At 40.6% G+C, this 11,982-nt stretch overlaps 1 protein-coding gene across 1 annotated transcript; it reads right to left on the bottom strand.

Annotated features, from left to right (window-relative positions):
* Positions 1 to 9,929: 9,929 nt before the first annotated feature.
* On the bottom strand, positions 9,930 to 11,158 carry LOC121581510 (pancreas transcription factor 1 subunit alpha-like). Its single transcript, XM_041897007.1, has 2 exons — positions 10,516 to 11,158; positions 9,930 to 10,401 (listed from the first exon to the last, which is right to left on the bottom strand). Exons 1-2 carry the CDS (start codon positions 11,114 to 11,116, stop codon positions 10,193 to 10,195), a joined length of 810 nt encoding a protein of 269 aa, XP_041752941.1. The 5' UTR covers positions 11,117 to 11,158; the 3' UTR covers positions 9,930 to 10,192.
* Between the last annotated feature and the right edge of the window lie 824 nt (positions 11,159 to 11,982).

Below are 11,982 nucleotides of genomic sequence, written 5' to 3' on the forward strand. Positions count from 1 at the left end.
TACAGTGCAATCAGATAGTATTCAGACCCCTTGACTTTTTCCACATTTTGTTACATTACAGCCTTATTCTAAAATTGATTAAATTGTTTTTTTTCCCTCATCAATCTACACACAGTACCCCATAATGACAAAGCAAAAACTGGTTTTTATAAATGTTAGCAAAAAAACAAAAAAAACATTCAATAAATATCACATTTACATAAGTATTCAGACCCTTTGCTCTGTACTTTGTTGAAGCACCTTTGGCAGCGATTACAGCCTCAAGTCTTCTTGGGTACAAGCTTGGCACACCTGTATTTGGGGAGTTTCTCCCATTCTTTTCTGCAGATCCTCTCAAGCAATGTCAGGTTGGATGGGGAGTGTCGCTCTACAGCTATTTTCAGGTCTCTCCAGAGATGTTCGATCGGGTTCTCGCCTCCACTTTGAGCCAGGAGAGATTGACATGCATACTATTAATGTTAGCTCTCTGTGTACATCCAAGGGCTAGCCATGCTGCCCTGTTCTGAGCCAATTGCAATTTTCCTATGTCCCTCTTTGTGGCACCTGACCACACGACTGAACAGTAGTCCAGGTGCGACAAAACTAGGGCCTGTAGGACCTGCCTTGTTGACAGTGCTGTTAAGAATGCAGAGCAGAGCTTTATTATAGTCAGACTTCTCCCCATCCTAGCTACTGTTGTATCAATATGTTTTGACCATGACAGTTTACAATCCAGGGTTACTCCAAGCAATTTAGTCTCCTCAACTTGATTTGTCCCAAACACAATAATTTTAGTTTTTGAAATATTTAGGACTAACGTATTCCTTGCCACCCATTCTAACTGCAGCTCTTTGTTAAGTGTTGCTGTCATTTCAGTCATTGTGGTAGCTGAAGTGTATAGAGTTGAGTTATCCACATACATAGACACACTGGCTTTACTCAAAGCCAGTGGCATGTCGTTAGTAAAGATTGAAAAAAGTAAGGGGCCTTGACAGCTGCCCTGGGGAATTCCTGATTCTAGCTGGATTTTGTTGGAGAGGCTTCCATTAAAGAACACCCTCTGTGTTCTGTTAGACAGGTAACTCTTTATCCACAATATAGCAGGGGGTGTAAAGCCATAACACTGTTATGTTTTTCCAGCAACAGACTATGATCGATAATGTCAAAAGCCACTCTGAAGACTAACAAAACAGCCCCCACAATATTTTTATCATCAGTTTCTCTCAGCCAATCATCAGTCATTTGTGTAAGTGCTGTGCTTGTTGAATGTCCTTCTATATAAGCGTGCTGAAAGTCTGTTGTCAATTTGTTTACTGTAAAATAGCATTTTATCTGGTCAAACACGGTTTTGTCCCAAAAGTTTACTAAGGGTTGGTAACAGGGTGATTGGTCGGCTATTGGAGCCACTCAAGGGGGCTTTACTATTCTTAGGTAAGGGAATAACTTTTTCTTCCTTCCAGGCCTGAGGGCACACACTTTCTAGTAGGCTTAGATTGAAGATATGGCAAATAGGAGTGGCAATATCGTCTGCTATTATCCTCAATAATTTTACATTAAAGTTGTTAGACCCCGGTGGCTTGTCATTGTTGATCGACCATGAGAAACACTTGTTCCTCATGGTCTGATAGTCACTTAGGTGACTTTTGGCAAACTCCAAGTGGGCTGTCATGTGCCATTTACTGAGGAGTGACTTCCGTCTGGCCACTCTACCATAAAGCCCTGATTGGTGGAGTGCTGCAGAGATGGTTGTCCTTCTGGAAGGTTCTCCCATCTCCACAGAGGAACTCTGGAGCTCTGTCAGAGTGACCATCAGGTTCTTTGTCACCTCCCTGACCAAGCCCTTCTCCCCCAGTTTGGCCATGCAGCCAGCTCTAGAAAGAGTATTGGTGGTTCCAAACTTCTTCCATTTAACAATGATGGAGGCCACTGTGTTCTTGGTGACCTTCAACGCTGCAGAAATGTTTTGGTACCCTTCCCCAGATCTGTGCCTCAACACAATCCTGTCTCGGGGCTCTTTGGACATTTCCTTCGACCTCATGGCTTGGGTTATGCTCTGACATGCACTGTCAACTGTGGGACCTTATATAGACAGGTGTGTGCCTTTCCAAATCATGGCAGGATGCACCTGAGCACAATTTCGAGTCTCATAGCAAAGGGTCTGAATACTTATGTAAAGAAGGTATTTCTGTTTTAGAAAATGTACAAATGTGTGAAAATGTCTAAAAACCTGTTTCGCTTTGTCATTATCGGGTGTTGTGTGTAGATTGATGAGATAAATAATAATTTAATCCATTTTAGAATAAGGCTGTAACCTAACAAAATGTGTGAAAAGTCGAGGGGTGTGAATATTTTCCGAATGCACTTTGTATAGGCTTCACCGCACTTGCTTGCTTATCCATTAAATTCAAGACGTCCTCTCACTTTCACTCTGATCTCAAGCTCCATCAAACATCAATCTCACTAATTTCACCCACCCAATGAGTCACTCACGCTTACAAAAGTCAGCGTCTTTTGTCAGTACAATCTCACATCCAATGTTTATTTCTTGACCGTGTCTTGGTTTAAATTTGATATAAATTGGTTAAAACAATGCTAAAATATAGTTGGCCTATAGGCTGAGTGGTGGTTTTAGATTGCTCTGATTGGTGCGCTCATCTGAACGTGTCAGAATATCTAACCTAAATATCTGCATATGATCATCATAATTTAAGATATGTGCGTGTAAACTTCAGTGCATTTTAAGATTCGGCTATGGAACTATCCGTTACGCGTAAACGTATTGGATTTATAGTTTTATTTAACCATCATAAACCCATAATGGCATGAACTAAATGACCAACCCTCCATAATTAAAGGCCTTATTTGGTTATAGACAGGGATAATGTGGTAACGTTGACACTACTACTGCTGCACAGGAAATTAATGTTAGAAAACCAAAGCCTGTATAACTGAAAAATTTAGCAACTAAAGAAAATTAGGCGAACATGGACCAAGTACACGACCTGTGATGTGGGTACTTTAGACTAGATTCAGAATTGGCATAAAATAATAGAGAAGCTCTCCATGCGCACCCAAACCTATCCATACATAGCCGAGGATATAGCTCAATGCGCAAAATGGACACAGATTTTGGAGTATTTATGTCCCTCTCCTTGGGTCCACAATTAAGATATTTTTCATCAATAACTGGTGTTCATTTTTCAATGAGGGTTACACATGTGTTGAAATTGCGAAATTACTATTGTTTTAAGCTCCAATTAAGAATATTTTCCTTTTAAAAACACCTTGCACCATCTTGTACGCGCGCGCCTTGGGAGCACTTGTTGCCATGATCAGTTCGGCTATTGAGAAGTTAAATATCCCCTAAAACACAAGTTACCATGTCGAGGGCTTCCCCAGTTCAAAAGACTGGTGCCTTAGCACCATATGCTTAATGAATTCAGCCGTGGAGGCTTTAATACATTAAAATGCGGTCTTTTAAAAGTTGGAAAGGGTCTTTTATTTAATTTAGATGGAGTACTTGCGCACAAACCAAAGCGCGCCTGGGCATTGACTCGCCCTTTCTTTCAGGAAGCAAAGCGACCACCATGTAGCGTGTTTCATTACAGCATAAGCTTTTCATCACCCTGCTTTGTCCTGAATGAAAGTAATGCTGTGAATTAAAGAAATGCCAATATTTTCTATCAGCTTGAACATCCAAGAGAAGGGCCCTCGAGCTTGGCAAAAATCAGGCACATCATTCATCATGTCACCCCGCACCTGTGGCCTTGCATTGAAAGTACACAAACCTATTCCTATTAACCTTAATTATTCAAAAATGACACAATGGTTGAAATAGAGCAGGATGAAGTCTGTTTATTGGTCGGAAATGTTTTTCTGAAGATCTCCCCAACCTCTTTGTTAGTTCGGCGCGGAGTCCGCCTCTTTCTTTCAGACAGAATAGCCCTGGAGTTTTCAATTTTCAATCATAACATCTGCTTAATCTTACGGATCAAAATATGGAGACAAAACATATGTAATGGAGGATTTGTGAAATCCTTGTAATGAGTTATTAACAGGAGAAAACAATGGGGCAGGATGGAAAGAGGCTTATGGTAACAAGAGTCGCCAAATGAAACGCCTGACATTTTCCTTGTTGGTAAATGGAACCCGTTTGAACGCCAGGTGATGGTAAGAAAATCAATGTCCTTAGGAGCCAGCCCAGCTCTAAGTCCTTTTTTCTAATTGGAAAATTAGCAGACATAAATTTAATTGGCTTATCAAGGCCCAGCAAAAGGCCGCAGTAATTGCCTGCAGATAGACGGGGGACACAACGAGATTGAATGTTTGCTGGCTCGTATTAAAGCTTTCAATCCAAGTGTATCATTGAACATGTTTTATTATAACAAAACGTCATGCTTTACAGTTCCCATATTGTATAGACAATGGTTAATGGAACATTAAAGACGAGAAAACCATGCCAACACGTCTTGGAGACATTGTAAGGGCCTCTCTCTTTGCTTGTTTTAAGCAGCTGCTGTCCAGCACCCAGAAGCACAAAAAGAACAAGTTTGAAATACCAGGTGCATCCTAAAGAACCTCGACGGGGATGGATATGTTACAGCCTAGGACATGTGAGTAGCAATAAAGATAGGCCTATCATTTGGATTGTAAGGCGCCTCCACGCCATGTAAAAGGAGAGGCTCCTGGTCAGAGCGTTCTCTGGCAACCTCGCCCTCCCCTCCATGGGTCTCTCTGTACCCGTATCCCCGGGCCAAGTCCTAACACCTGTTGGTTAGCCAAGTGCTAACATCCATACTACCGCAATAATCTATTTTGAATTATCACATATAATTATTGAATTATATGTGCATATGTTTTTCAATCATAATTTTGAGCCATTTGACCGTTTTGGTGCATGGTGCGATGGGATTTAAAAGGCTACCCATGAGGTTCACACTACCCATGGGCAGACTCAACTGGTGTTTGTTCAACCTCGCAGCTGGTACCCCGATGCCACCGTGGAGATACGTTAATGAAATCGCGGGAGTTCGGGGGATTTACAGACTCTGAGCCCATATTTTTATGCGCGATAATCCAAAGTATCAGCAGAGTTACTTACAGCTTAAGAGAATCTTGTTAGGCGTCCTTCCCAGTGCTTACCATACGCTTATCTACGGATTATTATAGAATTATAGACGATGGATGATGCATTTAACCATTTTACTTTCATCTGATTAATAGAGATATGACTGAAATGTGTTGGATATCATAAAGTAGCACTAGCATACCTTCATGAAATGGCCTAATGTTCTTAGAAGTTGGTTTTCCAATATAGCCTAATTATTTGTTACAATCACTGTTGTCATTGTTAGCCTATCACAGCTTTTTTGTTGTACATTTCTGCATATCTTTGATCTGTCTTCTACAATTTATGCGCAACAGTTATTCATTCGTTGGCTCTGAGTTGCATGCAAACTGATGCGCAGAGGGCTGCGCTTGTCATGAACACCCTGGTGCGTAATTTCTTATTTGCAACAACTTTCAAATGGTAACAATAGGCTTGATATGTTAAAAACCACAAACACGTTAGGAAGAGTGTCACTTTAAATGACAGTGGACAATGACATAACACATCCATAAACCTCGTGTTTTTGTTTTTGCCAAGTTGGCACAGGCATACCTTGGAGCCACATGGTTCTATATACGACTGCCGTACATACGGCTGTTTTCTATGCCTTGTGACACATTTACTGACTATAAACTTGCTTTGCATGCCAAAGCACCTCCGTCAGTCAGCAACATATAGTCAAAGGCTACCCGAATGCTTTAGAGAATTGCACTTCATTTCAGTATCACTAACTTATTCTTAACATAATTGGAGCTTGGCATGGTTTTCGAATGTTTAGCCGGGTAAGAAAAGGAATAAAACCTGTCAGCCCGTAAATGGTGCTCTTTTAAGCCTTGCCAAGACCAAGCACAAGATTGACAAGATAGAGACCCAAGTGTTTTACGGTTTAAACCTTTCCCTTCCGTTTGATTGGTATTGTACTAAAGGATGTTTTGAGGGGTTTTCTACTGTGCTTGCACACAAAAACACAATATCTCAATAGAATTAGGGGTGACCAAACAATGACGCTATACTGTTGTTTTGTTGTTCTCTGCAACTTCACCAAATTAAATATAAATGTTGCCCACGACAAAATGGATGAAGCCCAGCTACTTCCTGGGTCTTTTATTTCGTTTAAGGCTGACTTGCTAACGTTTGACTTTCTAATTAATGTAATTAGATTACGTGGTCTCTTGTGTTGTGTCTAGGACAGGGATAACTGCGCTGTTAATGAGGCGGTAATGCAACAAGAGATTGGATTATAGGTCCACTGTCATTCCCAAAAAGCACATGCACTGAAAACTTGTAAAAAGATTAAACTCCAGTTTCAAGTTAGAAAAACAACACAATAATCTCCTTAATATTTAGCAACAATTTCGAGTAGAGTAATAATAATAACAATAATAACCATAATAATAATATAATAATAATAATAATAATAATACGTATTATTATTATTATTATAATAATATAGCAAGAAGAAAATAATCGAATTGCAAAGACTAATACAGAAAATGAATATACCTTTCTTTTTTCCCCATCCGAAATGCATGTGTTATCCGAAATGCCCTTAGCCAGTTGGTTGTATGAATGTGTGTTTGCAAGTTTGGGCACAGGCATATATCTGCGCTACCACTACATAAATGGGAGAGAGCTGACGTAAAAATGGCAATGGAACACGTTGAAGGGAAGCCGCTACCATGGGAAGAGTTTTGCCTTGAAGAACCTGCAGAACATTGAAGCTAACAGCTTTTACTGCAAGCCATCGGTTTAGTCATGCCCCTTTAAACAATATAATAGATCAACATGATAACAGCTATGGTTTGTAGCTGCAGGCCCTGCATTTTAAGCCATTGGATTGTATCTGCATGTTAGTTTAATTTACATCTGATTTGCATACCTAATGTAGTTTTTATATGAAGTTTGTGGGTGTATAACCTACAGTTCTAAGATCGTAGGCCTATGAAGGAGTTATCAGTCTCCATCAGATACCCAGTAGAATGAACATGTTTGCTCATGGAGTATATGCACATGCATGGCTTGAGACTGAGGCCCAATGTGCAATGCATTTCAACGTATAATGCTCGATATCACTGACTTTCAGGTGCACAACCACGTTCTAAAATATAACTTTTGTTACAGTTTTTTTGGATTGCTTACACACTAAAATTAAAAGTAGTACACTATTAGCAAAACCTTACACTCAAGAAGCAAAACATCAGCCCATATTTGCACAACTATAAGCACATTGTCAACCTTACACTTGTTGCAAAACTCTACACACAGTGATTTGCAAAACACTAAACACACTTAACATACATTACACACAAAAATCTATCATGAAGTCACGTCCTTGCAATACCAAAGCACTGACTGTCAAATTACCACACCGTCCAACCAATTGGTTCAACACAGTCATCAGGTGTGCAAACACTCGTTTGCTTAATTGTAGACACACCAATCAGGTGTATAAGCACTATAAAAAGCAGCAGGTGAGTTCATCGGTCTTCAAGCACAATGGAAAGAGTCAGAGAAAGAGTAAGACGAGGAGGAGGAGGAGGACGACGACGAGGAGAACGAGGAGGAGGACGAGGAGAACGAGGAGAACGAGGAGGACGAGGAGGACGAGGAGAACGAGGAGGAGGACGAGGAGAATGAGGAGAACGAGGAGGACGAGGAGGACGAGGAGAACGAGGAGGACGAGGAGGACGAGGAGGAGAACGAGGAGGAGGAGGAAGAGGAGGGGGGAGGAAGAGGAAGAGGAAGAGGAAGACAAGAAGGTGCTCAAAGAGGACCGAATCTGACAAATGAGATCCGCGCAACACTGGTTGACCACATTGTCAACCACGGCCTGACGCTGAGGGAGGCTGGACTGCGAGTACAGCCAAATCTAAGCCGATATACAGTGGCAAGTGTGATGAGAACATTTCGACTGGAAAATAGGTATTGTAAAAATATCATCATATCAAAAACATCTGCACGGTTTCAGTAACTGCTTACAGTACTATATTCTATGCACTATCAGCACTTCTGTTACCTTTTCCTGTGAAATTACTGTACTATTGTATACTGTTTTTTTTCTACATAGGATTGAGGGTCAGGGACGACAAGGGGGAAGGCCTCCTATGTTCACAGAACAGCAAGAGAGGGAGATAGTAAACATGGTTTTGGCCAACAATGCTATAACACTCAAGCAGCTCCAAGCTAACATTGTCAATAACCACGCCATTTTCAACGATATCCATCAGGTCTCAACATCAACACTGGCACGCATCCTAAAAAAAAACCATATTCAAATGAAGCAAATTTATCGAGTGCCTTTCGAGCGCAATTCCGAAAGGGTGAAACGACTGCGGCATGATTATGCAGAGGTATGTATTCACTTTAGCAGTGTGATCTTGCATACTGTCTCATAATCTTTTACTGTACTGTAATATGTATACTAGATCTACACTGAACTACACAATTTTGCCTGACACTGTTTTTCAGAGAGTTTTACGAATGGATGGAGAGGAGATCCAGCATGAGTTCATTTACGTAGATGAGGCTGGGTTCAACCTGACGAGAACACGAAGGAGGGGAAGAAACATCATTGGCCACAGGGCTATAGTCAATGTCCCAGGGCAACGTGGGGGTAATATAACACTCTGTGCAGCCATTACACAGAATGGGGTCCTCCACCGCCATGCCCATATGGGCCCTTACAACACAGCACTCATACTTACATTCTTGGACCAATTGCACAACATAACAGCAGCAAATCAAATCGATCATATGCAATACATTGTTGTCTGGGACAATGTGTCTTTCCACCGCTCTGCTCTGGTTCAGAACTGGTTTCAGCAACATCCACATTTCACCGTCCTATATCTTCCACCATACTCTCCATTCCTCAACCCTATAGAAGAGTTTTTCTCGGCATGGCAGTGGAAGGTATATGATCTCCGTCTCCAGGCTGAGGTACCCCTCATCCAAGCCATGGAGGAGGCCTGTGACCAGATGGAGGTAGCAGCAATGCAAGGATGGATTCGTCATTCAAGACGTTTCTTTCCAAGGTGTCTTGCTAATGACAACATTGCCTGTGATGTTGATGAAATTCTCTGGCCAGATCCAGCTAGGCGAAGAGACAATGTCTAGTTATTTATTTTTATTTTTTTGAACTTACAATACGTAAAGTGACGTTTGGTTACAGTATTATGAATCTCCATGTCAACATTTTGGGCGTGTTGAGAAATAAATGAGTTTCTTCAGTCTGCAACATTGGTCTTGTGTAGTGTTTGGTGAATTTACATTATATTTGTACTTTGTTGAGAGTAGCCTACTCTAATCATAGGGAAGTAGAAGTGCTAAAAGTGTTTTAGGTTTATCACAGCAGAGTGTAACTCGTGCAAACAGAGTATAGTAATGTGAAACGTGTGTGTTTCATATGGTAACAAAGTGTGGTTTTTAAAAAGAAGTGTATAGTTTTTACAAGAGTGTTTAATTTTGCAAAGGATCTGTAGTGTTTTGCTAATTGGGTGTGTGGTTGTGCTAATTGTGTGTAGTGTTTTGAAAACACGGGCCCTGTTTTGAAAATCGTGCTTAAGCAATAAAAAAAAACTGTAATTGATTCATGCATGTTGATTTATTTATTTATGCATGTTGATTGATTGCTTTATGCACTGTTATGCATGCGTATAACTTTCCTTTTATGGCTATTTATCTTCACAACTTGGATTTCAAATCATATGTATTAAATGTAAGCATATCAGCCTATGAAGAAAAGTGGTACAGACCAGACAACACAATGTATTCATAATTTAAGAGCATTTATTATCAGATTGAATATAAATATACATATTTTTACAATTCAGTAGGCCTATAAAAATATTTTGGTTTTCGTATATTCATAAAAATTATATTAAAACATATTATCATGGAAACAATTAAATACATGTTGCTATACATGATGATTGCCATGCTGCCTGAATTGTGAATAGAGAACATTGACATATAAATATAATATTTACACGTAAATAATCAACGTTACATAAGAATAAACGTTAAGAGAACGTTATATATTAACATGGATTTACAATGTGTGTATAACAATACATACTTTTAGACATAAACATAACATAATATTTATTGGGCTGAGATTAAGCTGAAAGGAGGCTCGTTTTCAATATTGGACAGGGAGGATTTCATGTGCAGTTTCCGTGGGTCCTCAGGTGTCCAGACTTTAGCGGTTCTGATTACGTTCTGGTCTTTCAGCTCTTTCTCGTCTTTCCAGGACAGAGAGTGTCCCGCGAGGGGAGGCAGCCCGTAGTCAGGGTCACTTGGAGATGGAGATCCTGATAAGGGGACAAATTATTAGTCTTTAACAAATGAGTAACAAAAACAATACAGTTCAAAGTTAAGTCATTATCATAGTCATTATCTAACCATATGAAATGTAGGCTTCTTACTTGTTCCTCTGTGGCAAATTATAACTTTTTTGGGTTGAGTCAGTGCGTCGCTGTTGGAGTTTCGGATGGACATGTCCGACTGCACGAGCTCAGCGAGGAAGTTGATGTAGCCAATGGCCAGGCGCAGAGTATCTACTTTGGATAGCCTCTTCTCGTACGGTAGAGTGGGGATGTGAGACCGGAGTCCCTCGAAAGCAACGTTAATGGACTGCATCCTCCGCCGCTCGCGGATGTTGGCAACCTGCCGCAATTGTTGCATCTCCTTATCGGATCTCATCCGCCTCCGCCTTTTTAGCATCGGGCCATCTCCTCCCATCTGAGGCGACAGTTCTGAGGTGCTGTCAGTGCACTCATACGAGAAGGTAGATGAGGAGGAAGAGAAGGACAAGTTACCAATATCACAATAGTCCCCATCATGCGCTATCCTGCTATCCTTGTAGTAATCTTGGAAATGGCTGGTGAGAAAGTCGACATCATCATCCAGAAACTCGTCGGTGTCCAAGTGGTCCCTGGAGGACTGGTCAGTAAAGAAATCATCGTCATCAAAATAAGGGGAGGAGAAGGAGTCCAGTGCAGTAAATGGATCCAAGACAGTGTCCATTTTTAGCTGTTGTGTTCGTGTTGCCCAGTAACAGCAAGTTTGCTCTTTGCTGAAGGCTGGCACGCGAGGACTCTTATAACTACATCCATAGTCGTGTGCCATTAACCAAAAACGCCAGCCAATCAGCGTTGAGTATACACTACGCTCCGCAGCGGAGGGTGCACCTAGATAAAATAATCTCTTACCACTCCACCCCCGCCCCACTCTATGGCGCAGCGCTTACCCCCTTTTTGCACTACATGGAAAACTGAACATAGGGGCAACAAAGCATTACAGGACCAATGACCAACTAAGTCCAAAACCTGCAGCCACCCTAACATTGTACCTTTTATTCAATACAGTTATTTTTAAGAGAAACTCGTACACTGCTCTTGCACGGATCACTTTTTAATATTTTATTTACTTATTAAAGCTTAATTAACCTGTCGGCCTCTTTCTTGGCCTTCCTCAGAACTTTTGTGAACATTTGTATTTTAGCAAGAGTAGTGTGCAGGTTTCTCTTTTCTTTGAAGTAATCGCATTATTCCCATTGCTTTATTGATTTTTGATTCAATAAAATTATTACATTATTTGCTTGCAGCATAAGTGTCCACATCTGGTTGCACGTTTCCACAATAATATATTATTATTAGGCTATTATATTGTAATAAACATCAGAGTCCTTTCCGAGGCTCCAGGTCTTAATTCTCGTATTGATCTTTTGTCAATGCAATCTAAATTGCATTCAATTTCGAGCTTTATAGGCCTACAAGAACATAAATAGTCTGCATTGAATAGGCTTATCTTGCATCTACTGCACCCTTGCATCCATTGGGACTAAACAATGTGTAAAGTGAACAAAAAATATGTAGTAATTAAAGGGTCGG

Source organism: Coregonus clupeaformis, chromosome 14 (assembly GCF_020615455.1).
Source record: "Coregonus clupeaformis isolate EN_2021a chromosome 14, ASM2061545v1, whole genome shotgun sequence".
NCBI lineage: Eukaryota > Metazoa > Chordata > Actinopteri > Salmoniformes > Salmonidae > Coregonus > Coregonus clupeaformis.